Raw genomic sequence first — 25,839 nt, forward strand, 5'->3', positions numbered from 1 at the left:
CGTTGACGAGCATCGTCTCACACCGCCCCTTCGAGCACAGAGGATCCGTCGTGTTCGTCTGGGTTCTGTCCTTTATACCCCGTTCATCAGCAGGCAACTCACTCATCCTCCACGCGACGGATCCTCTCATTCAGCACCCGTCCCATCCACCTTTCCAACCGCCCGCTCCAACCACTCTTATCAGCCTCTCTTCCATCCTTAATCATGTCTCTGCTCAGCCTTTCCACCTCTCGTACCTCTAGTCTACATTCTGCCTCCCAACATAGTCTCCGTAGTACCATTCTCAATGCCGACCTTCCGCCTTCCCCGCTTTCCGCAGGCTCGTTTTCTTCCGACAGCTCTTCCTCCGCCTCGTCCTCGAACGTTTCGGTAGATCGGAATGACAAAGGTGCGTCGTCTCTCTCGGCTTTCCCGCTGCGCGTCGAATTCGACCGAACACATTCTGCACTCCAACGAGGTTAGAAGACATCACAATCACTGCTAAGTTCTCTGCACTCTCCGTCAGAAATGGGGGCCACAGGAGCCACGAGTATGCGCTAGAGTTTCTCTCTGCATTTTTCTCTGCTCAACTTCGTCTATCTTTTATCAGGGACCTCCAACTGTTGGCTATCTCCACACACATCACAGAACTTTCCTATAGCATATCGGATATCCAGACGCGCATTTTCGGTGTGTGCAAGTTTATCAAGGGTCAGACGACACCCTCACCTCGTGTCCCATGCAGAAATACAGGAGCTCCGGCATAAATCCCAGTCCTCCGGCGAGCTCGCGAACGCCACGAGCGTAATCGATCAGTCCCTCATGACTCTCGACGCACGTCTCGAGTCTGTTGCCAAGGGCGTCAAGTCCGTCAACGACTCTCTCGAACCATACTTACAAGACGCCAAGAACGCCACCCTCAAGGCGCGCGGCGGCGATTCGAGCGAGAGCGCGGCGCTCCTGCGCAAACATACTGCGTTCATCGCAGAATGGGAGAGCGTACAGGAAGAGAGCGACGTTCTTCGGGAGGAGCTCAAGGAGGACAAGTGGCTGACCGTATTTCGGACGGTGACGGATCAGGCGGACGGGATGATGACGAGCCTGGAGAAAGCCGTGAATCGATGTCAGGTGCGTCGCTCTGCGTTGCACGTCTGATGCTCCGCTCAATGTCCGCGACAACAGGAGTTCATTTGGCAGGTTCATAAATATGGCCCAGACGAGTCGCTGTTGCAGTCGTCGTCCATGCAGTCCTCTGGATCCGTGCGCTCTGAGAAGTCTCCGCTGAGTTATGACGTATATCAGTCCCTCTTGGGCTCGTTCGAAGCTAAAAAGAAGTGCGCTTCTATCCCACCTAACAGCCTTCTTCTTCTCATCATATCATATAGACATTACATGCCCGCCACCACGAAGGTGCTTTCGATCATAGACAAGGGCGTGCAGGACCGCGTGACGAAGAACGGTGAGTGTCTGCGGCGCCACGCCGAGTCCACTCAGCGATGGAAGAATCTGCGCGAGCGCATCTCTCGGACCGACACGGAGATGGAGAACGTGCGCAAGATCCTGGTCGGCGAGGAGATGGCGCTGAGCGAGAGTGGTTCTACTACCTCCGGTCCAACCTCCAAGTCTCGCACCCGCAACGGGTTCCTCACGCCCCCCAGTGGCTCGGGATCAGGTGGGAAAAAGAACAGGACGCTGAGCACGGCCAGCACGCTCTCGCGTTCAATCTCTCCTCTGCGTAAATTTGCCCGGAAATTCACCAGTAGTTCCAAAACCACCGCGCCCCCTGTCACTCCCGTTCCCCACAAGGTCCCATCCCGCGCCCCCTCTTCCGAACCCGTCGCCACGCTTCGCCATCGTCAGTCCCTATTCGCCATGCGTGGCAGTCAGCCCCCAACGCCCGTCACGCCCGAACGTCCGCGCCACAAGTACGCACAGTCTATGACCCCGGACACGTCACCCGCGCCGAACCGCGCCGATTTGAACTCTACTGTCAAAGGGAGAGGTCTCGGTAAGCAGCCGTGGAACAGTTCCACACGCATCGAGCCAGAGGAGCGTCCACCTAGATCAAGTCGTCCTTCCACAGCGAGTATCTACGGACGACCAGACCTTCCTCCACTCTCAAGCAATTCCTCGCCTTACCAGCGTAGCGCATCGCGGAGTTCTATGGCATCGTCACGCCCGTGGTCCCCTGTGACATCTTCCATTTCAACGGCGCCTTCTTCGAGCACCCATCTGCCTTTCCATCGCCCGCCCTCTAGGACACACCAATCCGGCTCGGCATCTGCCTTCGTAAGACCCCCGTCGCGGTCTCATACCCCCACTTTTGCACTGTCCACCAACACAAGCGCCACACCTCGCTCACGTCCAAAGACACCGTCTCACATCCCAGCCCCTTCCAGCGCCAAGGGAGGGCATTGGCGCTCTCAGTCTGAAGCAGGCTGGCGCGATGAGGACGACGAGAATCCCACGACCATCATGCAGCGCGCTTTTTCGCCCACATTCTCCACATCCGGCGGCATCTCGCCTCTCCCCGCCCGCTCCGAAACCCCTGGCGGTACGCGTCTCCCCGGGCCCCGTCCCCCGAGCCGCTCCATGATCCCTGCTCCGATATTCCAATTCTCCTCGCCCTCCCGCCCCGCCTCCGCGATGTCGGACTATCCATCCGAGGCCCCGACCGTGGAGTCCAACTCGTCCTCCTTCAGGTCAGCAGCGACTCGCGCGCAGACGCCAGAAGCGATGCTGCGCGCGCGTGTGCAGCAGATCCCCTTCTACCAGAGCCCCTCGCACAGCCCGGGGTCGGGGTCGATCTCAGGGTCAGGCTATAACATCAAGACCATTCGCCCGCACTCAAAGCTGCCGCCATCGAGCTTCCGCGATGGGTCCTCCACGCGCTCACCTTCGCGCGCGGGGTCGCGCGCGGGAGCGGCAACGCCGTCGATGGAAGGTAACCCCAACCACTACACGCCCGCGAGCGCGAAGGACCCGCTCGATGCGGAGGTCGCGCGCATCGTCAACTCGGTCGCGCATGGGCTGCTGATCGAGCGCGTCGACCCGCCACTCAGGGCGGTCCCGAAGGAGGGCGAGGAGATCCGCGCGCAGTACGCGTTCTCGACAGCGCTGGCCCGTAAGATCGTCACGTGCCGGCTGACGACGATGACGCGCAAGGGGGAGGTGGCGAAGAAGAAGGTCATGGTCCGGGTCGGCGGAGGTGAGTGCTACCGCGTGTTCGGGGATCGGCGATCGGCCGTGCGCTCGTGATTTAATCAACTAACGATGGTTTCTGTCTCAGGCTGGAGGGACTTGCAGATGTACATGCTGGATCGGCAGGCCGGTCTGTAAGCCTGTCTCGCGCTCGAGACAAATCTTGTGCCGCCAGTGTGGATGTTATTGTAAGTTACGACGGAAGGATGGACGGACGGATGTCTGGACAGGGTCGTGTTTTTTTTTGCGTTGGATAACATGCGCCGGTTCGTTGGCTTGTCCAGTCGTTCGCTTTTTCGCATGAGCTAGACACACCCGGCTGTGTTCACGACCCCTTCATGATTCAGTCTATGCAGCACGGTTCCGTATGCAGTTTTATCGTTATTTGCCGGTCGACGAGCTCCCCCGATATGATCAGTTTTGCTTTCGGACCTCAGGTCAGACCGGCGGGGGCGAAGTCCAGTTCGGCACGGCACCCAAAGGGCGACATAAATGATTATACAAATGCAGCGTACAGAGACGAGACGTATGTCGATTGTACACACTCGAGCAAATTGGTCGAAGTCAGTACTGGTCGGGACTTGCAGCCTCGTCAACTTCTGCGTTATTATAGATGGTGGACCTGTGCGGCAGATTTGTTGTTGATAGGAGAGATCGGAACAACGACTCAGTGCTCACTTATAACAAGACCAGCACCCCTTGCCAAAAAAATCGGATTTGCGGTACGTTCTTTCACCGCACGTGGCGCAGGTTCTGTACGTGATCCACCGGATCTGGTTGAACGGCATTCCGGGACGGGCCACACAATGCTTCGCCTCCAAGGTGCTTATGCTATCGGCGACCGAACGATCAACGTCGGCGGTCAGCACGGGGTATCCGACGAGGTGGATCTACACAGCGAAGGTTGCTTACTATCAATCGAAGCGCGCTGGCCCTTCATGTTTTTGCCACGCTCTCCGCTCTATGTCACTGGCTTGGAAGAGGTGCATGTCCTTCCAAGTCTCCTTTTGAGGATTCGGGTGGGGTACGATTTTGTATTCAAGATCCTTCAGGCCCTTATCGTGAAGCTGAAGTATGGACGTCAGTCTACGGGTCGACGAGCTGCTCCGGCGGCCTACCCTGTAAAACTTCTTGACATAACTCTTGCAGATCTACGACGTGTCGTAGATGATGAGCGCCTGGTGCTCCTGCTGATACTAGAGAAGTCGCATACTGTTGCCTCGCCCAACTCACTCGCAGGCCAGGTCGATGAGTCCGTAGCAGGTGGTTTGTGACCTAATTTCGCCAGCTTGATTGCTAGGGCGGCACGGCTAGAGGCCCTCTTATCAACGACGGTGCTCCCAGGGGCTCCAACTACCCTCGACCTGGTCCTTGCCAGAGGGGCGCCCGCGGGCATTGCAGCCTGGCCTTTGGGGCTCTGGCCAACGGGCTGAGACACCTCTCAGACATCGGGTTCAATAGCTCCCGACTATACCTCGAGCTTCACACGTGCAGAGAGGCGGGTTGATTGCCTGGGCATGGTAGCTTGGGATGGAGGTGGTTACAAGTGGGCGCGAGTGAAATAAGGGCAGCGAGCGACATGTGGACGCGAGTATATATAGGAAAACAGGCTACGCACTGGGCGTAAACTCGTTTAGCGCAGATATCCAAAGCTGGGGTCATGCAAAGCCCCCAACACTGTCGTACCCCAACCCGCAAAGTCGTAGAGGAGCATCCCAGTCAAAGTTTGAGTCAAACAGCGTCTGGGACGCTAAGAAATTCGAGTTTTGTTGATCGCGAGACATTCAATCAAATTCCTTGGCCTCGCACGCTCCTGTGTGCTCCCGACGCATAGCATAGTGACAAATGAGGGGCAGAATACGCGATTTCTCGGCCAAGAAAGCCTTCAGGGAGCTGGGAGCTAGTCTGATATGTTCCTGGGATTCGGACCTTCTGAACCTAAAATTAGATAATTTATCGGACTCTGGAGAGAGTAAGGGTTATCTGGCACTATCATTAGAATGAGTGACTTAACAGATGCTTTCTGCCTTTTGGTCCTTTCGTTGGTCCATCCATAATCCGGGGCTCACCCCGATGCATCTTGAAGAGATCTCGTCACCGACCTGTTTTCTATAGCCTTGACACCCTACTGTTGAAATGACGATTTCTCCGGATGACTGGAGTACCGGCTCCGACGGGCGGTCAAACAAACGCATTCGAGTGTCCGGAATCTGCTCACGACGATCAGCCTCTCAAACAATGAATCTCGAAAATCGGTGACCACTTGTTCAGAATCGCGATTCAAAGATCGACATCAAGGGAGATCTATCGAGATCTAAGAGTCAATCTCCAATACAAAGATACAAATACCCATTATGATGTCAAATACCCATCCTAACTGGCTGCCTTTTTCGCCTCGTAACTTTTCAATCTAGGGAAGACGAATACGCATCGGTCACCAGACTGGACCCAGATCTCAGAAATGCGCACCCACCTTTGGTAGTCCCTGTCCAGCTTGTCCCCTCCTCCTTTGCCCTTCTTCTTCTCCTTCCTAGCCTTCCGCTTCGTTTCCTTCTCAGCTGCTTCGTCCATCGCCAGTAGATCGCTAATAGAAGGTACCGCAGAAGATGCCAAAGGCACAAGACGCATCGGCGTTTCTTCCTCGCCTTCTTCGAGGTCTGGTGGTGGTGGAGGGGAATTGACCGTGGCTTGTGTTGCTGTCTCCGTGGACGATTTCGGCTGCTCAGACTGGGGCGCATCGTCGAACCACTTTCGACCCGATGTTGCAGTGGATAGTCCTTCGTCCGCTGGAGAAGCCTCTCTATGCCGACCCTCACCTCCGTTGTTGTTGTTGTCGTCACCGTCGTCGTCATCATCGTCCCCGAGATCGATACCCTCGTACTCGCCGGCCCCCGCAAATATATCAAGATCTTCGTCTATTGACTCCGGTTCCATGTCAGGTTTTTGCACGGTCGGAGCCGTTGTTGTACTTGAGGGTGCATTGGCGGCAGATGGAGAGTCCTTTATAGGAACGGCTGGTGGACCCATCTCTCCCTTCTGACTCTCCCCTTTCTCGACCTTGCGCCTCTTCTTCTTCCTCTCGGCTCCATCCCCATCCTGTGCCTTGACTTTCTTCTTCTTCTTCGCCTTCTCCTCCGCCGGCGGGCCAATGGGCTTGAACCCTATCGGTCTGAACTTGGCGCTCACATTAGCACTCGCTATACTCTCCTCCTGCGCCTTCGCTGGCGCGACGCCCTCCATGCTACCGCGTTTTTCCTTCAGCTCCCGCAAGATGTCCGTGCGCGAGCGCTTCTTCGATGTCGGATTCAAGGATTCACTAGAAGTAGATGCAACTGCGGTTTCCTTGAAAGCCTCTTCGAGTAGCTGATCATCTAGTTTGGACGAGGCGGACGCAAGGCGCGCTTTGTTTTGTTCGAGAAGTGCGAAGTCGAGACCTTTGACAAGGATGGAGTGATCTGAGTCACCCCCCAAATACGACCTTTGCGCTTCAACCTGAGGGTTAGGATGAGGAAAGTATTATCAGAACATGCTTGCTCGAGCTTACCGCAGCGCGGTCTTCCTTATCTGCATTTTGCCGTTCAAAATCTTCGAGCACAGCTTCGATCTTATATGAAGAATGAATGAGTGTCAGGTACGGAGGCGGATGCTTTGCTCACCTGAGAATAGTCGTGGTCAGCACCTGCTCTGCGCTCTTCCGCTCGATTGCGGTATTTCTCGGATTGCTTTTTCAGCTTTCGCGGCTTGAAAGCAGGCTCAGACGCAGAGACAGTGGCACTTCGTGATCAACCATGCAGAAAGTCACAGTCAGGATCAAATGTGTATGCACGCGAGGTGGCAAAACATACGGCTTCGATGATCCTGCCTTGCCTGCGAGGAGTGAGCCATAAGACTTGTATGCTGTAGGCGTCCGAGAAGATGCTCCTGGCCTTGGGGTCTGCAATAGCTGGCGAAAAGATTCCTAACATCGCGAGGTCGTTAGATGAATTCCACGCTGAGGGAAAGCATCGTGACGAACCTGATCCATGAGAAAGCGTGTATTTCCGTGTATTTCCTTTTCGAGGATTGTATCGGCGCCTGTCCACGTGACCGCATTAGACAAACCGGTTCAACCGGGTTTTAATGTTTCTGTTCCGCGAGAGGATGCACAACTTTGGAAATGGCGCAAAGGATTTTTGATCAGCGGGCGTCCGTGACTGAGAAATAGGAGGTGTGGAGGTCAGCAGAGAGTTGTGAGATCCATCCGGGGGGGAATTATGGATTTGTGATGACCAAGTGGAACCGAACTGCTCCGAGTGCTCCTTGCAGTCTCCGTCAGCGCGTCACCGTCAGTGCTCGGTGACCTCGACATTTAAACACCAGCGCAGGCTCGTCAGATCACTCACTCACCCATCCTTTCTTCTCTTTCCTAACCCCCTCCCTCCTTCCGCCATTATTTTGCATTTCGCTACATCATGTCCAGGTTCGCCAGCTCGCCCATCTCTGTTACCCGAATCGGGCCATCTGACGTGGAGGAGCGGACAGCGGCGCCTCACTGACCAAAATCGCGGAAATAAACGCGCTCAAGCTGGCGCTGAAAGACAAGGACGCGTCGCCGAATAGCACCGCGGCAAACGGAGCCATCCAGACGCAGGGCGGCACGCTCTACATATCCAAACCGTATCGGTCCGGATATTCTAAGAAGCTCAAGGCTGCCGTGCAGTTCGTCCCTCGGACATCGCATTTCGACATTGGCAACGAGTCGTCGAGCACTAATGAATTTCGCGTACGTCACTGTCTCACGATAATCCTGATGGGTTGACGCGAATATGTGCGTTGCAGGGATTCTTCACACTCTTTTGGATCTCCTTGTTCATATTTACCGTGCGGACCTACGTTCGATCTATTGAGGCCAGCGGGAAGCCCCTCAACTTCGCGTTCGCGACTATGATCTCGCGAGACGCGCTGACTCTCGCGCTCAGTGACGCCGTTCTTGTTTTGAGCACAGCGCTCTGCGTCCCGTTTGCCAAAGCGGTCAGCAGAGGATGGATTCGATATTACTGGACGGGAGTAGTGTTGCAACACGCGTTCCAAACACTCACACTATTCATCGCGGTCAAGTGGACGTTCAACCGGTAAGCTGCCGTCAAAATCAGTGTCGGTACATTCAAACCGATGTGTATGATAGTCAATGGCCTTGGGTACAATCGGGATTTTTGACCCTTCACACCCTCGTATGTGTTCGGTCTGACCTTTCTTCAAGATCTAACTCAAATAACACGCCTTCAATCCAATAGGTAATGATCATGAAAATGCATTCGTACATGTCCGTCAATGGGTACCTCCAATTTGTCTCTTCCCAGTGCGAAGAACTCTTCAGCCAGCTTTACGCCGCAACTTCCGCCGCCGGCGGCTGGGATAAGGCCGTGGCCGATGCGACAGTGCGACGCGCAGAACTCGACGCGATCGCGAGCGACAGCGAATTCGGCTCTCCCTCCGTCGGCACACCGGCCTCGATCCCCGACGCGACGCACAAGTCTTACATCGACGCGAAAACCGCTAATGAGCTACGCAGGCGGCTGAAAAGCGGGTCTGAGGATGAAACGAACGGATCTCGGCAGGAAGCAATGGGTTGGGTAGATGGAGGCTATAAGCCGCACACGCTGGTCGACCATCCGGACGAGAGTATTGCGGCCCTGGCGAGAGATTGGTCTGAATTGGACGCGGAACTCGTCAGCTCGGGGCCAAATAAGGTCCGATGGCCGAATAACATTACACTGAAGAACTTCGCGGTGTATCAGCTCATCCCGTCACTAGTCTACGAGCTCGAGTATCCCAGGACCAACCGGTACGTGTGCTCCCTGAATACCGCATGTGGAAGTGCATTCGAATCTTGTGTCACGTAGGATTCGGCCTTTGTACGTGTTCGAGAAGACAACAGCGACGTTCGGGACGTTTGCGTTGCTGTACACGATCACAGAGACCTTCATTCTCCCTCTGACGCCCTCGCCGGACCAGTCTTTTGCGAAAAGCCTGTTGGACTTGGCGCTGCCGTTCATGGTGGCGTATCTCTTACTTTTCTACATTATTTTCGGTTCGTCTGCTATAGTACACCCTGTGCAGTCCGTGTCTGAACGTGATTTCTTCGAACAGAATGCATCTGTAACGGATTTGCCGAGCTTTCATAGTCAGTTGCGTCCTGCATCTGTCATCGCTGTGCTGCTAACCACCCACCCACAGTTTCGCTGACCGGCAATTTTATGAAGACTGGGTACATACCGTTTTCATTCACTTTCAAATTGCGGGCTTAACACGATCTATCGCTCTTATTCATAGTGGAACTCGACATCCTGGGACGAATTCTCCCGTAAATGGAACAAGCCCGTGCATTCCTTCCTCCTGCGACATGTCTACGCTTCGACGATCAGCTCGTACCGCGTCTCCCGCTTCTCGGCCATGTTCCTCACGTTCCTGCTCAGTGCGGCCGTGCACGAGCTGGTCATGGCCGTCGTTACGCAGAAGATCCGGTGAGCCCGCACTTTCTTGCGGACAAAAGACTCCACGCGCGCACGGCTCGAGACTGACACGACGGATCCTAGGATGTACCTGTTCACGATGCAGTTGTTTCAGGTCCCGCTCATCGCAATCGGCCGCCTGCCCGCGATCAAACGCAACAAGCTCATGGGCAACGTCGTCTTCTGGGTCGGGCTGTATGCCGGCTTTCCACTGCTCTGTGTGGCATACGTTGCATACTGAGTATCGTCGACGAGCAGAAGAGACAATGGAAGTACATTCAGTGGGTCACGTATATATGCCTTTTCTCAGTTGTGATAATCTGTATGATATAATGCACGATGGATGGAGGACGGAGGCGACTACACACGGTCATATTAGAATATGCTATTTATCCTTCTTTTGTTTATTTGTTCATCTTTTCTAGACGATTACTTACAATACATGGATGTAGACAGGCATGGCTGTTTGGGCCCTTTTCTTTGAGTCGATATCTCACCTCGCTGCTAGTGCACTCAATGGGATCTTCCATGGTAATCGGAAGGCAGGTCAGTAGCGTGTAGTATGGATTTACACACACGATCCTTACATTCATCAAGCAGCAAGCTGCAATCTGCCCAAAGCATAGGGGGTCTGACATTCAACCAGACGGCATCTTGAGACACGTGGTCCTCAACCCGTCCCCACCCCATTTTGCCACCTCGATGAGTAGATCGCGTTTCTTGTCTGCCGCAATAGCAGAACGAAGCTCGTAGAGCGTCGCTGTGAAGCCAATCAGCATGTCAATCAAATCCCGGTATTGGATCGGCATACAAAGATTGAACAGGAAGGGTTCTGCCATGGCGAGTGTTGACGGCGAGGCCTGGAGCGCAGTTTCGAGGACTTCGATGCCCTTGAAGGAAGATCAACTCGAGTCGACGTGGGAGTAGCCAACGCCTTACCTCCTTCAGCTTTCCTTGGTTGAGCAGCGCGACGGCCAAGTTGTTCACGGCCTACCCGGCGTCAGAGTGCGTCTCAGCGGTCTACAAATCGAACGGCAGCTCACAGCGAAGTTCTCCGCGTCATCGCCGACCAGACCCCCCAGCAGAGCGCTGGCGCTCGCCCAATCCCCCCGGGCCGCGGTGAGGATCGCGCTGTTCATGTCCTTCGTCGTCTGCGGGACGTCGGGATCTGCCTCGATGACCGCGAAATGCCGCTCGGCCGCAGAAACATGGCCTGCCTGGAGATATATGCGCGCGATGGCGGACCGGACCTCTTGCGTCTGCACCGGCTGGTCCAGCAGCGGCTGCAGCAGCTTCGTCGCGGCCGCAAAGTCCTGCACCACGCTCGATCAATAAAGCGAACGAGACATGGGGATTCGAGACGTGTCCGTGAACACAGTGATTACCTTCATCTCGATGAACTGCGACGCGACGATGAGGCTCACGCGCGCGCCTCGCTCCATCCACATCTGCCGGTCGCCAGCCCCGCGCTCTCCACGCGCCGCACGCGCCTTGCGCTTGCACTTGCGCAGCAACGCCCCGAGGGCGTCGAGGTACCCCAATGGGTCGCCTGACCAGTATTTGACGCGAGCGCGGAGGACCTCGAGCTCAAACGGCAAGATGTTCTCGAAGACGTGCGTCCGTGCGGCGGGGGGTGCAGCAGCGAGGCCGGTGAACAGGTTGGTGATCTCGGCCGAGGTCTGGTTGAAGAGCCGTAGACGGGCAAGCGAAGAGACTCGGAGGTACCACAGCTGAAGGTGAATATTGGCGACGTCAACGGCGGACAGTTTCGTGGGTAGGGGGGCGCTTCTTACGCTGAGTACTAGATTCAGATCCTCCGGGTCGGTCTGCACAAGGCGATCCCGAGCCTGTCGAGCAAGTGCTCTCCAGCTGTTCGTCATCTAGACCAAGGACATCATCGTTTTCAGGCAGCCTTCACACAGAACTCTTGGTAACTCACGACAAGCGTGTTGAAGTCTGTCTTGGCCCACTCGCCGGTCAGGTCTCTCTTGGGCCGCATTTCAGGGTTCGGAATGTATTTCACCAAGAGCGTAGTCAACGGGTCCGTCTAGCGTACATACAACAGCGGGGGTCACCAATAGATACCATACAGTCAATAATATATCGTGGAGCGTGGCGAGTACCACCACATGAGATGGAAGCAAAGGCGTACATTCGGAATGGGGAGGAACATCGTCGGCAGAACCAGCTGTGGAAGATAGATCACAGGTGCGTCTGACTCGGATGATTCCGTGTCGGATGGCGAAGGGGGAGGGATGGGGACCGGCTTGTTAAGATTAAGTCGGGGAGAGGCTGCGTCCGACACCGAGGGTGCCTGAACGGTGAGAGGGATCTCCTCAGCAGATGGAATCGAGTGAGACTCGGCGGAAGGTGCTGGTTGCTGGGGAGGAGGGCGAGCGGTGGGAGGCTCCGAGTCAGACACTGGGTTGTCAGGGTCATCGACGAGGAAAGGGTCGAGTCCTTCGAGCTCGATGGTCTGAGGATCTGGACTGGAGATGAGCATCTCGTTCGATACTGGTGGCTCGGTAGGAATGGACGATGTAACCTCTGAGGGCTCATTGTCTTCAGAAGAGGACGCGGAGGGAGACTCAGACTCGACGACAGGCTCGGGGCTATCGTCGGGCTCCTTGGCGGACTCTGCTCTTCCATCTCGGTCAGCCTCTACAACGGTCTCACCGATCTGTTCTTCGTAATCTGCCGTATCCCTCTGGGTATCTGCAAGCAGTCCAGACGGAGGGGTCAAAGACATGCTGTCCTCCGACATTATTCTCTCAGACTCTGATTGCGACACAGAATCCTCCTCCGGCGCCTCTGAGATAGAGCTTGGTGTGCTAGAAAAGATATCGCGAACTTTGGAGCGAGTGGTTGACTGAGTCGAAACCGTACTGCTGCTCGTGGTACGCGTGCGAGAGGAGGAGGAATGGAAAGGAATGGCGACGGGGATGGAGATGTGTGTGAGGGACAACGAGAGCGCGATGTGTTCGAGGACCGGGGAAAGCGGACCCCTGGCACCCTCTCGGTTCGAACCGGCCTGTGCCGGATGTCTGGCGGCGAGGTGGGCCTTTGCCTGGCCAAACCGCTTTTTGATCCTTCTCGCGAGGCCCTTGACATGAAACCGGTCAGAGCCTGAGGTCGGCTCGGAGGATGGCATGGGAAGTAGAGAAGAAAGGACAAAAATGAAGGTGGTAAGTTGTGTACGCTCTCGTCGACCCTGGAAGGCCACTGACCGCCCATTGACCCCTTTTATGCATATTGGGCACGCCAGGCGCATTGACGACTGCAGGGTTCCATACATGCCTCAGTGCATGCACATTTCGGCGTGATTCGGAACGCGTTCTACCCCGGGCGCGAATGTGCAGGGCCAGCGTGCTAGAATCGCCTGGTCGTGTCTTGATTGACTGAAACCAAGCCACGCATGCTTGTCCCTGTCAACGGGCCTTCCAGGCGTGTCTATCGGGAGTCATGCCGCTGTGGGTCCCTGTCAGCGCTTGACTGCCCTCCGTGCTCTTCCATCCGCAGCGATGCCGCTCAAAGGTCTCGACGACCTCCGCGAGCCCTCAGGTAGGTCCAGAGCCGCCTTTCCTGCGCCACTGACGTCGAATGCTGTGGTCAATGATCAATGTTATTACCCCGCACCTTCTGGACCCCCGTCTCGGACGCTCGACAACAATCACAAGGCAAGGGTTATCTGGTCATGGTGTCTCCCCGTTATCCTGCACAGCAGGTTGTTCATCTGCCATCCTCTTCGGGTCTCCTTCCGCGGCTTCCGGCTCATACTTGGACTCATGATCATCAACATTCCTATCTCTCTATTTCACCCCCGCGGGCGAACGGGCGATGACGGCTTACGATCGAAGGCTGCATCGGAGAAACGTGCGACTCTGTTAGCTGTCCAGCCTGTTCTCGTATCGACACCACCCATACAAGGCGTTGGTGCCAATGCACATCATGAATACATGCCTGCCTAGAATTGACCAGTGTGATTCTTTGGGGCTTTATTGCCTGCATCGGCGCTATCTCTATGCATGACTTGCATGTATCTCTGATTAGGCGTCATACTCGGCTCTGCATATACCCGTTTGCGATGAGCGACATGTTACCTTTGACTGTGTATGTAGCCAGTCGCTGCTTTACATACCACGTACTATATCCGGAACTTCAATGTTCGCTTGAACCCCGAAGGAGCGGTTCGAAAAAGTCTATACTCGCATGGTTCACCATGGGCCAAGATAAAGATTACGCAGAGAACCACATAGGACCAAGAACTTGATATCGACGTCAAAACTCGAATTAGAATACAATAGAGTGGATGATCTAAAAAGACAAACTTGCACTGACAACCATCGTACATGGATTAGGCGACGGCGACAGCGCCGGCGCTCACAAAAGTCGATGGCCCTGGGTCCGTCGACGGTCCCGCCTCTGCAGCAGAGCCTGCAGCCGTGGCCGACGCCCCCAGCGGCTGATTACTCATTTCTACGTCCAAATCACCCACCCCCTCCCCCTTGATTTTCGCATCCTTCTCCCTCAGCTTCATATCCCAATTCCTCCAGATCGCAGCTTTGTTCTCGCGGTCCGCCTCCTTCACCATCGCGATCCGACTCGCTTTCCATCGCGTCGGGTCCACCGCGTTATAGAACCCGGGACACAGGCCCTCAAGCGAGAGTAGGTTCGTCGTTTCCTCAGAGTACTGCTCGCGCGCGTTGCGCTGCAGGTCACGCGCAAGTGGGCGCAGGAGCGGGTGAGCGATCAGGCCGGGGTAGTACCGCCCGGAGATGAGCGTGACGGAGATGACGACCTCGTGGCCAGGGTGGAGGATGGGCCGGAACTTGAAGCCGTGCGGCGGCTTCGGGAGGGCGTATTCTGCCGATGCGCCGCCAGGCCCGGAGAGCGCAGCATTCGCAGACTCCGACGAGGCAAGGCGGGAAAGTGATAGTGGTGGAACCTGAGGGGGAGGCAGAGCGGAGGAGGATGCTTGGGATATTTCGGGTTGGGAGGCGATTGCCGTGAGTGTGGAAGACATGGTCTGGCTTATTGGGACGGCAGTGTCTGGGCTGGGTAGCGGGGCATGCTTCATGGGCGATGGGGTAGACATAAACGGTGCCCCTGCATCAAGTTCCACAGACTGGGTCTGCTTGATTGGCGTACTCGGGGGGTCCGCTGGGTTGAAGCCAGCCGATGTAAGACTATCCTGGTAGCTTGGATTCGGAACGGGGTTTGACTGGACCTCCTGACCCTTCCCATTTACTTCTGGGACGGGCGTCGCGTCCGTCTCCTCCCATTTCTCATCTGCGAGTTCATATAGCATCCCGCACACTCTGCACTCTTTCTTCGCTCCCGGTCCATCCTCTTTTGGGACGTCCACCGTAAAGATGCCCTCGATTTTCATGAACAGCCCACGATCCATCGCTCCCATCTGAGCGTGGGCAGCGCTGCCTTCCACTTGTCCTAGCTCTTCTATCATTTCTTTGAGGGTCTCCTGAGAGGGACCTGAGGCAGGATAGATGTTAGGTGCGCCAGTTGGGGCAACCTGTCGGCGTGCGGCTTTGAGTCGCACGAGTTCATCGACCCAGATGCGCTCAACGCCCCACCAGAGACCTTGGAATCGCGTCTGAGTGAACGTCGAAGCTGGAGGAGCTTGACTCATCATGCGAGAACTGAGCATCTGCTCGCTCGCTGGTAGGGTGCCAGGCACCGAAGATCCAGAGGCGCCGCCGCCCAGTGTTGCGCTAGTCAGAAGGGAGTGCAACGTAGCGCCCGAGGGTGGCCGTGGAGGAGATGGTGGCGGAATGGTCATCTTATAATCCCACTCGTCCGTTGGATTCCAAAAGCTCGCAATGCCGGCAGCGATTTCCACAGCAATTGAGTAAGGTGCTGCCGCCTCCTCGAATTGGGCTATGGATGATTGAATGTCGACATTTGTGTCCTGCGCAGGCATGGGGCAAGGATTAAATGCAGCGATCTTCTCCTCGTTAAGAGTCAATCTTTCTATGGGGACATCCTGCATGGCCGAGATCAGCTGCGCTGAGGGTGCGTAAGCCTGGTACGGAAGGGCGTCTTCTTCTCGGACGACGTAATGGTGCAGGATGCCAAGTAGCTTGACCTTGTACAGGCTCCTTTGACGGACTGTCCACGGAGGGAGCCTCTCTGATTCTTGTATGAGAGACGAATGCGGTGTGCCGTTCGCCATAACGAAGTCCGGATCTGCGTCGGCCTCCGCGTCCGGATCCGCATCAATGTCGGTAGGGTTCGTCACAGGCGACCCAGCACGAGGAATAATCTCCGACTTGATAGTCGACTCCTCCACTATTCCCGGCCAGAACGTGATGGTCACCTCAGGTCCCTGGATGGGAGGGTCGAGCGCACACCAAATGACCTCTCCTTCCCTAAACCATTTACGATATCCCATATCCAACTCTTCGGATAGGGCCTGGAGGTCGTTGTGCCGCTCGTGCACAATCACCTGAGTGGGCCCAGTTGGTTTGATAGGCTTCGGTATCCGACGGACGGCTGTATACGGTTTCTGATATTCGCGCGGCGCGCGTGGACGTTGCTCCCTGACTGAACGACGGGATGCTGTTGCGGTCGCCGCTGAGGGTGATGACGGGCGAGGAGCTCTGAAGCCTAGATTTTCACTGATGACTCGCTGAGGCTGTTTTGCACAGTATTTGCATTCACAGTTAGCTCGATCGAGAAAGGGGTCGGTCATGAGCCATAGCGCATGAGGGACAAATTCGGGAATGGATCGGAAGCGTCTGGCGTGAACGCTACCTATCATACGTATGAGCGAGGCATTGGATTAGAAATACGAAAACGTCCGCGAACCAAAGAGATACAAGTCATGCCGAGGAGCACTTTTCTTGCCCTTATGATGGTCAAACATTGCATAGCCTGCTGGCCAATTCCTCAAAACGTAGTTTTTACCAGCTGGATTGAGACGTCAGCTTGAGCATGTCCGTCTGTACCAAACTGCAGACTACACACTAGGCAATCCCATTTTCTCCGCGACCTTCGACGCAACCTGGGTTCTCCAGTGGATGTTGGGGCCATCTCCCATGAGGACAGGTTTCATGTAGTTCACTTGCCCATCGCTATCCACTACCTCCTGCGTATTCGTCGGCAACTGGCTTTCGTTGCCGTCTGTCCGGTCAAAATCCAGCCATTCTGGGTTGGGGGGTAGGGCATGCCCTGCTGCGATATTTCGTGCGGACATATCGTCGCAAGTACGTGTATAGAGCGGAAACGCCGTCGAGGTTGATGGTTAGCGGCGCCGCTATGTTCCCAAATCCAAACATGTCAAAATAACGCGTGGTATAAGTACCAGGTTGAGAGCCCTCTTCTTTGCTTGACCTCCTCGACGTCTTCAGCGATCAGAGCCATTAATCCATCGTATTTGCTCCTCCATTTTGACATGCTAGAAAGTTTTGTCATGTGTGTACTCTGACGCCGTGTTTATCTACGCCCTGTGCAGCTTACCTCCTGCCTTCGCGTTAAACTACGCGGCGAGATTGACCCGATTTTTTTTCTTACCCTGACAGCAGATCGTCTATCCACGATTTTCCCACTTGGCAGACGTTTTGGTTAGGGCACACATTTTTTTTCTCTTCATCTATTCGCATTAATAGTCCTGTACTTATTGTTGACATTCGCTAGTATAAATCACGGATTACCGACTGCTTTGAAACGCTTGAATACAACCAGTAGTGAGTACATGCTAGTGCTACAGCCAGCCTCATTGATGGAGCGACTGCTGAACTCCATGTTCATGTCTACGACGTGCGACACATCAGGAAAATATAATACAAAACCCATTTATTTCATTACTTCTCCCTGTGCACCGCCGCAGACGTTGCACAGAATGTATATCCTCTACGTGCTCTCTTCTCTTTTCTCTTCTGCGTGCTTGACAAGTCCTAAGGAAGGTTGGGTAAGGATGGATGAGTACGTATATGGCGGCAACGAGAGAGTGGGCGACCGAGAGTAGGAACAACGGGCCACGACGAAGAACGAGACGAGAATGGGAACGACAGAGAGGAGAGGCGTAAGGACGACAAAAAAGATGAACAGCATGCAGGAAAGAAGGTGTGAAAGGGTGGGGATCGATATATAAATCATGAACAAGGCTGTCGATTGAGAAATAATAGCAAGGCTGTGCAGTATCGAAGCGAGGGAAAGGATGAAAGAATGCCAAAAAAGAAAACATAACACAAGAAACAGCAAGCGTTCGGTCTGTAACGCCTTCCTCCATAAATGTCCCGATTTCCCGTCTTGAACTCTAGTCGTCACCCGGTTGCACGCAGTAGCGATCGCCCCTGCTGAAGTTGATCATGACACGAACGGCGAATGGTAATATATAAGATGAGACGCAGGTGTTGTCGTCCTGCGATGCGTGGAGTACATTGAGTGAAGAGGCCGAAGGAGTGTGATATATGGAGGACAGATGGCGGGCAGCCCTGAAAGCAATCATGCCGCACTGTACAAGAACAAGTTGTTCGTTGCCGCGATCTAGATGACGATGTCAGTATAAAAAATTGTGTGGAGGGAGCGAGGGGGACGGTTCAACAACGTACTGCAATTGTATTCTCCCGTGGGTGCCAGCTTGCGTGTAGAATCTTCTTGTTGAAATCAAGCGTCTCCAACTGCATTGCATCCTTCAACCCTGGACGCATGCCATTCTTCTGCCCTAGCTTGTTATTTCCCGGTAGCGGCCCACCAATCTTCTTCGCCTTGAACGCGGATTTATCCGCCTGGAGTACAACGTCGTTTAATGTCTCCACGTCGAATATACGCAGGTAGTTGTGGTAGGAGCCCGTCAGGACGTGTCTAGATGCCACCACGTCAGCTTTCGATGCTCTGGTGACGAGACGTTGAAACGCACTTATCATCCCCACTCCACGTACACTCAAACTTGTCAAAGATGCAATCATTCTCGTATAGATCGCAGAGTTTCCCCCGAAGATGGTCGTGGATCGGGATGGTCTTCACCGGTCGTGACTCCATGTTGACATCCCAAATTTTCAGATTGAGATAGTCTCGCGAAAGGATATACCGACCATCCCGACTGAACTTGACATCCGAGATGGATGAGATGATCTCCGAGAAGAATGACCGGTTTGCGGGATCCTCCTCCTCCTCAAACACTGTCAGTGCCTTCGCTTTAGCTATCGCTGTAAAACGGAATGCATAGTAGGTTTAAACTCACGCTTGGCGTGGCGGTCGCAGAGTGCGGAGTCACGCATGTCCGCAAGCTTGATGTTGCTTTTCGAGCTGGAATACATGAACACATTGCATTGTGTTGGATGAAACTCGGCGGCAGTAATGACCTCCGTCAACTCCTCCATATTGACGGGTTTGATGTCCACGATATCTGCAGATAGAAATGGCGCTAATAAGCCACTTATCATCTAGCCATAACGAACGAAAACTACGCACTAAAGCTCCGGTCAGAAATATTCAAATTCCAGAGGTTTATTCTCAGGTCATCTGCCGATACATATGTTTCCTGGTCGGAATTGACAGCAATGGAATGGATGTGGTAGGCGTGTGCATTGGAGTATACTTTGCGGGGAACGGCAGCGATGATGTTGTCTTGATGCGCCATACGGGGTAACCGCAGATGCTGTTTCAACGATGGTGGTGGTAGCGACCGCTGGCCATCTGTCAAGTTCGATTCTGATACTACCCGCAACGACTTCTCGAAGACTTTCCAAAGCTTGATGGTTTTGTCTGATGAAGATGTCCGGTACGCGCCAAACCGGGAAAGATGGTGAGGTCATGGAAATATAAGGGGTTGTGTAGTGAATGAGATCGAGTGAACGGCAAATACAGAACAAAGGCTGACCGTTGGTTGAAAGCAAAAAGTGGGCAGAATTCTGGCGTTTGCACCATCTGATCTTGTTGATCTTCTCCTCGATTTCCAGCGACTTGAGGTAGTCGAATTCTGGTTCATGTGACTGGAACTCGGTGTAGAACTTGTACTCGCATCCTTTTTTCTGCAGACCCACGGATGAAATATATCGAGCAATGGACCGAGCGATTGACAGGCGGAGGGGCAGGATTGGTCATCTTGGGGGTTGCAGGTGAGATCTGACACGAGGAGTACGCACCATGTCATTTCGCTCGAACAGCACTACCCGCCCACCCTTGTCGCCTGTTGCGAGATAGTTACCTGTCGAGTCGAATTCGACAGTGGAGATGATGTCGGCTAGGATGAAGATTAAGCAATATAAGTGCTTGATAAGCGTACGAACGCCGGGCGAGGCGCGACACAAGGTGCGGGGTAATACGACAACGCCGAGCAGCGTAGAAGATCGTACCTTCTGTGATGTCTTCTACCTCTCCCTTGTCTCCAAAACATTGTGCAAATCGCCAGCCGCCAGACGCGTCAGGATCCATAGATGTATTGGATGAGCTGGGAGTGGGAGAATCTTGATGTGGTTGATGAAGTTCTGAGGTGACCGCTTAGCCAAATGGGACTTAAACTGAATATTCTAACTGCTCAGAGCGACTTGCTTGAGCAGGCCAAACGGTGTAATGTGGGTGTTAGTGGGATGGCTGAGGACAAAGGTGTGGCGCGAAGCGAAGCGACGCATGCAGCAGCCTCGAGCAGCCTCGATTTGTACTTGTTTGTGCCCTGCTTGCAACCCTGTTAGACGCCCGATTCCGACTCTCTCCTGCTCCAAAACAACCATCCATCACAATGCCCATCGCTCCTATCACTGGCAAGCTCAGAAAGCGCTTCTGGCTCGACCTCACCGTCGCCATGGGCCTCGGTGTCTCGTTCGGTTACGCTTTCTGGTGAGCACTCTTTCTTCCAATTTGTGTCGTTGAACGAGGCTGACGCCTCCTGAAACAGGTATGGCGTTCATCTGAAGCATGGTGAGCAGTAGACACCATCTTTCCGCAAAATGCCTTTGCACTATCTCTTGTATCGTCGGTTCTGATTCTTCGAATAGTGCAACGTCATGAGGAGTACTACCTCAAGCTGGAGCGTCGCAGGCAGTTAGAGGCATGAAGAGTGTTCATAACTGATAATTTGCAAATGTCGATTGTCGCACTATCCAACGCACCTGGAGCGATTTTCTCATTATCCATTCCTTGCCTGATGACTTGAAGATGTGTCTAGGCCTTGGGCGCGTAGGTCCGCCTAGAACTGGCTCGAACGGCCTTGACTGCCTCTAGTACTTAACTCAACAGAAGGCGGTTGGTCTACAAAGACTTGTCGCCTCACCTTTCAGTCACATCATTGGTTCGCTCTTCGCCAACCCGCCTCAAGTTGTGCGTGATTCTATTATCGTACCCTCGCTTGGACTAACGTCAATGACTATGACAGACAAAATGGCCTTGTCGGCTATTAGAGTGATGAGGTCACAGATGGTTTCCATCATCGCAGGAACTTGAGCATTATTTCAGCGTGCCTCTGCAGCATCATGAAATAGTAATCACCACTCTCGTAACCGAGGCAACATCATTGTCCACCTGATATGCTCTATCCTAATAATTGATGGATGCACCAATCGTCGTCACGCGTAAAATCTACGAAACTCGACATACGAACCAATGCCTGAACCCATGATCGTGGATGACGTTCTTCCCAGCTGCCAAACTACTGCTGACAACACTACCGGCACCGCAGGTGTTATTCATATTTGCATCGCGATGGCTGAGTGACTGACTGTGCGGTGTATTGCGAAGGGAAGGTATAAATCGCCGTTTATGGTCCCCCTCACGAGACAAAGCGTGCCTAAGTAGTTATTACAGGATGTCGTTGGACTTCGAATCTCTATCTCTGATACGTTGTTGGAATATGGCTTGCCGTCACTTCCAATTTCGATGAGCGAGCGAAAGCAAAAATACAGATCCCATTGATGTCAACCAAGTCAGAACGACTGTCTTCTGTAAGGTCAGCTGTGGAGACTAGGCTGCAGCAAGATCTATTGTGCTGCGCGTAGTAATTCGAGGCATCGAAGATGTGTGCATATGGGATACTCGTAGGGAACTTCTTGTACCCCACCCTGCCCGGGATAAATCAACACAGGGCATGCTGACAGACACGACCGTATTTCCGTCAGGGCCACAAATCATCGAGGCCGGATATACGTGTACATGCACGCGCGGAGAACAGGCTCGGCAAAGGGCTACAACGCAAACGGAATTGCGTGGCATCACAACGGAACTGGCTTTGCGGTACCCGTGCATCAATCGTTCAACAAAGATACTGCAAAGACGCGCAGCTGGATGGCAGAAATTCGTGTCCGTGCGTGAAGCTGGGGTTATAGGTCGGGGTTCAGGTCGAGATCGAGATCGAATATCTCGACCGGCGGACGCGAGTCGTGCGGGCGGTACGGATTTGCGTGCGCGTGCGCAAGCTGATCTGTAGGAGATGACGGCGACGGTGCTGCGAATTCAAGAAGAACACGAGCAGTCAGCGATGGCCACAAGTCAGTGGAGAAGGGGGACAGCGAGAGGACGTACGGCGTCCGACGGAGTGCGTCTCGCCCGGGACGCCGAGGGGAGCTTCAGCGTTGAGGTGTCCACGGCGCATCTTCTCTTCGTTCGGAAATGGAGGGAAGAAGAGTGGTGGTGGAGCCTGCGGCAGTCCTGGAGGCGCGGTTTCGGGCATATTTGGTGGTGCGGATGTGAAGGCACTTAAGCTCTGCGCGTAGGCTAACAGCTCAGGGTACGGGATGGCAGCTGCATGCATGTGCGTAGGGGTGCAAACATAGACATCAGTGTCAGCATCGCAAGTCAATACAAGGAAAATACCCAAGTAAAATCGGATAGAGCTGGAAATGGAAGAACGCACCCTCCCGTGCGCGATGAATCTCCCCAATTCGCGTATCACCCTCGGTGACGATAGCTTCTAGCTCCCGTCTCCCGTCCTCTAGGGCTTGCACGACGTCACGCCAGCGCCCCTCCAGCTCTAACACCTCGCTTTTGAGTGTCTCAATGCGTCGTTGACGCACCTGATGTGCACGAGCAAGCTGTAGAGCCGATGCAAGAGCTGCATCCGCATCTATGAGCGCACTTGTACCAAGCAATGGCGGAGGTGGTGGCTTCGTCTGTGGGGGAGAGAGGGACTGGAACAAAGTGAGGGAGAGTGATTGCAGATGCGTCAGGGAGGCGAGAAGTATCGAAGACATCGAAGAATTGGGATCGGGCGGCGCCATGGGATGTGTTACCACAGCCCAAGAGGCTTGTGAAGCTGATGGTTGAGTCGACATGGTAGATGAGAAGAAGAGGAAATGGGCTAACAACCTTGGTTTGTAGCAGCCACCACTTACAGTACTAGTCAACGTTGTCAACTACTGACGACAACTACTTACACAGTGAGATGAAATATTAAATAATTTACATGCCTGTTACCTGATAGGTGTCATACTGCATAACATCTGCTACAGTAATTAGCTGAGACGCATTCAAAGCGACCGTTTCTCCACCTAGGACATACGAATTTTCCATCTAGGAAAAGCCAATGCGATTGTTTTCAAGTTTGTAGCTATATCCGTTGTGTGACCGAAATGTAACGAGCTCCAAGTCGTGTCAGCGTGATGACTTGAAGTAGTCCATACCAAACCTATAGGCTGTCATTTGTTCCTCGACACGACATGGACGGCTTTGACGACCTCTTGAAACAGTCCTCCCTGAGGGCATTGGAGGAGAATCCCTTCGAGGACCCGTTCGCGAAACCGCGTTCGCATTCGCCAGACCCGTGGACTAGCTACCTGCGGTCCTCAGATCTCCCAGCGCAAGAATTCGGCTCATCCACATCCACGTTCGAGCCATTTGAGCAAGAAGAATCGATCACACCGACCACAAACTCGCACGAAGTTCGTGCATCTTCGCCGGTAGATGTTCCTGCCGACCCGCTAGACTTAGCGAACGCGAATTTATCTGACGAGGAGCAGGAGCAAGCGTCGCTCATCACGTCTCCTCGGACCTCTGGCTTCCGCGAGAGCATCGAGAACGAGCCGCCGACTCCGTCGTCCTCTGGTTTCCGCGAAAGCATCGATCATGCTGAGCACGCTGAGCACGCGCGCCCCCCGCCCATTACGACGTCCAGCTCGAGCTCGAGCTCTGCATCCCCCCCATCGCCGAAGTCACCCACCACTCCCTCAGTGAACGTCGCTTCTCCTACTTTTGCTTCCCCGACCTCCTTTTCACCTCCTACCTCTGCCCGCTTGCCCCAACGTCAAACTTCCTACCACTCGAGCTCTTTCTCTCAGTCCACGCCCAAGACGGATCCCCCGCGCGCTGTTGTATCACCGCTTGAGCAGCCACAAAGTTCCTTTGATCGCTCGTTCACGAGTCTCGCCCTTGGCGGTGAGAGCTTCAATGGGTGGGATGGATCACAGAGCGCATTTGTTAGCTCACCCGCGAGGAAAGTAGCGCAAGAACAAGATGACGAGGACGATGACGATGACGACAAACCCTTAAGGCCAAGGCCTGTTACGAGCGACCCGGTCAGTGACTGCGCGACGTCAGCAATCTGTAATACTTACGTTACTATCATCATAGACGTCGCTGATACCACCAGAGCCATCGAAGAAAGGAGGGTTGCAGCCTGAGTTTATTATCTCCGTCGATGACCCACAAAAGGTAGGCGATCCTATTCGAGGGTACACAATGTACACCGTACATACACGCGTAAGTCCTTAGTTAGCCGCATCCGCCGGTTGCTCAGTCGATGCATGTATTCGGATAGACCACATCTCCTCTGTTCTCGAAATCCACCTTCTCCGTCCTTCGTCGATACTCTGATTTCCTATGGCTCTACGAGACGCTATCGCTCAACAACCCTGGAGTCGTCGTTCCCCCAGTACCAGAGAAGAACCCTTTCGGTAGATTTGACGACCAATTCGTCGCCCAGCGGAGGCAGGCTCTGGAGAATTGCATCGCAAAGATAGCAAACCACCCTGTGCTCGGAAAGGACGCGGACTTGAAGCTCTTCTTGGAAAGTGACACTTTTTCGTTGGACGTGAGTGCTCGTAACACTTGAAAGGGGTGCACCTGATACAGTAGAATACATTTGTAGATCAAGCACCGGAAGGCAGAACAACAGCAAGAGCGCGGCGGCTTGATGGCTACCATTGGTCAGTCAATTGCTGGGCCTCGGTTTGTCGAGACGGACGAGGTCGGTACACTTACCATATGACTGCAGTGATATATATCCTCATAAACAATATAGTGGTTTGATAGACAAAAGGCTTATCTTGACACGCTCGAGGTCCAGCTCCGTGCGCTTGTGAAAGCCATCGAGATGGTTTCCAAGCACCGATCAGGTGCAGTGTGCCCTTTCGCGCCTGTCTCCTCTTAACTCATCACGGGTCCTTCTCGTGATTGTTTTGACATAGAACTGGCTGCAGCCGAAGGCGAATTTGCACAAACCGTCAGTGATCTTGCCGCTTCAGACCTTGGGCAGTCTCTATCGAGTTCTTTGGCCGCACTCGCGGAGGTAGAGAAGAAAGCACGAGAGATAGAGGCAGAGCAGGCCAAGCAGGACGTCGTCACGCTTCTCGGAACTGCTGATGAGTACGCAAGATTGATAAACTCTGTTCGAGTGCGTATTTTGCCAATTCCTTTCTGATGCTACAGTCGAGGCTGACGCTTTTTTGACGAGCAGATGGCGTTCAGCTCACGTGTGCGGACGTATCACGCATGGCAGAATGCCGATAATGACCTGCGCAGGGTCAAACTCAATCATGAACGCAATCGTGCGCAAGGGCGCATCCCATCAGAGCGCCTCGGTCATTCGCTCAGCCAAATCGCAGATGTACGTCTCTCGTATGCTGCTGGAATACAATATTGACTGGCTTTGCGTGCAGGCCGAACGACGGGCTCTCGACGCTAAGCAGGCATTCGATCACGTATCGAAGCTCGTCAAATCGGAGGTCGCACGGTTCGAGCAGGAGCGGATCGAGGACTTCAAGATTTCGTTGGAAATTTTCCTAGATGGAATGATCTTGCGACAGAAAGAGGTGCGCTGCGAGCGTCGGTTTTTGTGCATTTTTTATCTGCGTATACTAACCTCACCGGCTTCCATTCAGTTGATTGCTTCCCGAGAGAATTTTCAGCAGCAGCTGTTAAAGAAAGTGCCGTCGGGGCATGTCTCAAATGGCTCAATCACCGGTATCACCACTGCCGTCTAATTTCACGAATCCTGCTTGCT

General features: G+C 54.0%; 11 protein-coding genes across 11 annotated transcripts; 5 read left to right on the forward strand and 6 right to left on the reverse strand.

Annotated features, from left to right (window-relative positions):
- Nucleotides 1-62: 62 nt before the first annotated feature.
- On the forward strand, nucleotides 63-3,615 carry HETIRDRAFT_387275 (uncharacterized protein). The gene is made up of 8 exons (XM_009551017.1): nucleotides 63-388; nucleotides 463-529; nucleotides 590-669; nucleotides 725-1,107; nucleotides 1,162-1,313; nucleotides 1,365-2,728; nucleotides 2,792-3,187; nucleotides 3,269-3,615. The coding sequence occupies exons 1-8, from the start codon at nucleotides 205-207 to the stop codon at nucleotides 3,316-3,318; spliced, it is 2,676 nt and encodes an 891-aa protein (XP_009549312.1). The 5' UTR covers nucleotides 63-204; the 3' UTR covers nucleotides 3,319-3,615.
- Nucleotides 3,616-4,094: 479 nt separating this feature from the next.
- On the reverse strand, nucleotides 4,095-4,699 carry HETIRDRAFT_453561 (uncharacterized protein; the record flags this gene model as incomplete). Its single annotated transcript, XM_009551018.1, has 4 exons — nucleotides 4,095-4,247; nucleotides 4,299-4,331; nucleotides 4,394-4,597; nucleotides 4,655-4,699. 4 exons carry the CDS (start codon nucleotides 4,697-4,699, stop codon nucleotides 4,095-4,097), a joined length of 435 nt encoding a protein of 144 aa, XP_009549313.1.
- Nucleotides 4,700-5,421: 722 nt separating this feature from the next.
- HETIRDRAFT_435542 (uncharacterized protein) lies at nucleotides 5,422-7,272 on the reverse strand (the record flags this gene model as incomplete). Its single annotated transcript, XM_009551019.1, has 5 exons — nucleotides 5,422-5,590; nucleotides 5,654-6,672; nucleotides 6,725-6,784; nucleotides 6,837-6,954; nucleotides 7,196-7,272. 5 exons carry the CDS (start codon nucleotides 7,270-7,272, stop codon nucleotides 5,554-5,556), a joined length of 1,311 nt encoding a protein of 436 aa, XP_009549314.1. The 3' UTR covers nucleotides 5,422-5,553.
- Nucleotides 7,273-7,496: 224 nt separating this feature from the next.
- On the forward strand, nucleotides 7,497-10,129 carry HETIRDRAFT_387282 (uncharacterized protein). Its single transcript, XM_009551020.1, has 10 exons — nucleotides 7,497-7,639; nucleotides 7,702-7,942; nucleotides 7,999-8,291; nucleotides 8,345-8,390; nucleotides 8,454-9,004; nucleotides 9,063-9,250; nucleotides 9,310-9,343; nucleotides 9,397-9,427; nucleotides 9,493-9,683; nucleotides 9,756-10,129. The coding sequence occupies exons 1-10, from the start codon at nucleotides 7,632-7,634 to the stop codon at nucleotides 9,910-9,912; spliced, it is 1,740 nt and encodes a 579-aa protein (XP_009549315.1). The 5' UTR covers nucleotides 7,497-7,631; the 3' UTR covers nucleotides 9,913-10,129.
- A 186-nt stretch (nucleotides 10,130-10,315) lies between these two features.
- Nucleotides 10,316-12,237, reverse strand: HETIRDRAFT_236815 (uncharacterized protein; the record flags this gene model as incomplete). The annotated part of the gene is made up of 8 exons (XM_009551021.1): nucleotides 10,316-10,431; nucleotides 10,483-10,561; nucleotides 10,611-10,661; nucleotides 10,715-10,984; nucleotides 11,057-11,401; nucleotides 11,465-11,551; nucleotides 11,611-11,718; nucleotides 11,824-12,237. Coding segments are annotated over 8 exons (1,470 nt in total), but the record flags the coding sequence as incomplete, so codon positions are not given.
- A 955-nt stretch (nucleotides 12,238-13,192) lies between these two features.
- Nucleotides 13,193-13,639, forward strand: HETIRDRAFT_104359 (uncharacterized protein; the record flags this gene model as incomplete). The annotated part of the gene is made up of 1 exon (XM_009551022.1): nucleotides 13,193-13,639. The coding sequence occupies one exon, from the start codon at nucleotides 13,193-13,195 to the stop codon at nucleotides 13,637-13,639; it is 447 nt and encodes a 148-aa protein (XP_009549317.1).
- A 246-nt stretch (nucleotides 13,640-13,885) lies between these two features.
- On the reverse strand, nucleotides 13,886-16,884 carry HETIRDRAFT_478374 (uncharacterized protein; the record flags this gene model as incomplete). Its single annotated transcript, XM_009551023.1, has 4 exons — nucleotides 13,886-14,645; nucleotides 14,907-16,426; nucleotides 16,487-16,598; nucleotides 16,656-16,884. The coding sequence occupies 4 exons, from the start codon at nucleotides 16,882-16,884 to the stop codon at nucleotides 14,026-14,028; spliced, it is 2,481 nt and encodes an 826-aa protein (XP_009549318.1). The 3' UTR covers nucleotides 13,886-14,025.
- Nucleotides 16,885-17,467: 583 nt separating this feature from the next.
- Nucleotides 17,468-20,227, reverse strand: HETIRDRAFT_64350 (uncharacterized protein). The gene is made up of 8 exons (XM_009550519.1): nucleotides 19,988-20,227; nucleotides 19,778-19,875; nucleotides 19,513-19,663; nucleotides 19,104-19,397; nucleotides 18,874-19,038; nucleotides 18,550-18,811; nucleotides 18,242-18,494; nucleotides 17,468-18,176 (listed from the first exon to the last, which is right to left on the reverse strand). Exons 1-8 carry the CDS (start codon nucleotides 20,064-20,066, stop codon nucleotides 18,135-18,137), a joined length of 1,344 nt encoding a protein of 447 aa, XP_009548814.1. The 5' UTR covers nucleotides 20,067-20,227; the 3' UTR covers nucleotides 17,468-18,134.
- Nucleotides 20,228-20,370: 143 nt separating this feature from the next.
- On the forward strand, nucleotides 20,371-20,685 carry cox9 (cytochrome c oxidase subunit COX9; the record flags this gene model as incomplete). The annotated part of the gene is made up of 3 exons (XM_009550490.1): nucleotides 20,371-20,468; nucleotides 20,527-20,549; nucleotides 20,627-20,685. 3 exons carry the CDS (start codon nucleotides 20,371-20,373, stop codon nucleotides 20,683-20,685), a joined length of 180 nt encoding a protein of 59 aa, XP_009548785.1.
- A 1,258-nt stretch (nucleotides 20,686-21,943) lies between these two features.
- HETIRDRAFT_243617 (uncharacterized protein) lies at nucleotides 21,944-22,558 on the reverse strand (the record flags this gene model as incomplete). Its single annotated transcript, XM_009551024.2, has 3 exons — nucleotides 21,944-22,068; nucleotides 22,131-22,364; nucleotides 22,477-22,558. Coding segments are annotated over 3 exons (441 nt in total), but the record flags the coding sequence as incomplete, so codon positions are not given.
- A 1,672-nt stretch (nucleotides 22,559-24,230) lies between these two features.
- HETIRDRAFT_323471 (uncharacterized protein) lies at nucleotides 24,231-25,819 on the forward strand (the record flags this gene model as incomplete). The annotated part of the gene is made up of 7 exons (XM_009551025.1): nucleotides 24,231-24,317; nucleotides 24,376-24,648; nucleotides 24,706-24,804; nucleotides 24,859-24,952; nucleotides 25,025-25,230; nucleotides 25,294-25,443; nucleotides 25,496-25,819. Coding segments are annotated over 7 exons (1,233 nt in total), but the record flags the coding sequence as incomplete, so codon positions are not given.
- Nucleotides 25,820-25,839: the final 20 nt, after the last annotated feature.

The sequence above is a fragment of the Heterobasidion irregulare genome (assembly GCF_000320585.1).
Source record: "Heterobasidion irregulare TC 32-1 unplaced genomic scaffold scaffold_08, whole genome shotgun sequence".
Classification (NCBI taxonomy): domain Eukaryota; kingdom Fungi; phylum Basidiomycota; class Agaricomycetes; order Russulales; family Bondarzewiaceae; genus Heterobasidion; species Heterobasidion irregulare.

What these genes read in the sequence shown, in the direction of transcription:
- HETIRDRAFT_387275 (XM_009551017.1), top strand. Translation starts at nt 205, where the DNA reads ATGTCTCTGCTCAGCCTTTCCACCTCTCGTACCTCTAGTCTACATTCT. An exon ending in GGGGGCCACAGGAGCCACGA is followed by an intron (nt 530 to 589) that starts GTATGCGCTAGA and finishes ATCTTTTATCAG; the next exon opens with GGACCTCCAACTGTTGGCTA. An exon ending in TATCCAGACGCGCATTTTCG is followed by an intron (nt 670 to 724) that starts GTGTGTGCAAGT and finishes TGTCCCATGCAG; the next exon opens with AAATACAGGAGCTCCGGCAT.
- HETIRDRAFT_387282 (XM_009551020.1), top strand. An exon ending in GTCAAGTGGACGTTCAACCG is followed by an intron (nt 8,292 to 8,344) that starts GTAAGCTGCCGT and finishes TGTGTATGATAG; the next exon opens with TCAATGGCCTTGGGTACAAT. An exon ending in GTCGTTACGCAGAAGATCCG is followed by an intron (nt 9,684 to 9,755) that starts GTGAGCCCGCAC and finishes GACGGATCCTAG; the next exon opens with GATGTACCTGTTCACGATGC.
- HETIRDRAFT_64350 (XM_009550519.1), bottom strand. Translation starts at nt 20,066, where the DNA reads ATGGATCCTGACGCGTCTGGCGGCTGGCGATTTGCACAATGTTTTGGA. An exon ending in CTGCGACCGCCACGCCAAGC is followed by an intron (nt 18,812 to 18,873) that starts GTGAGTTTAAAC and finishes AGGCACTGACAG; the next exon opens with TGTTTGAGGAGGAGGAGGAT. An exon ending in ACGTGGAGTGGGGATGATAA is followed by an intron (nt 18,495 to 18,549) that starts GTGCGTTTCAAC and finishes GGTGGCATCTAG; the next exon opens with ACACGTCCTGACGGGCTCCT.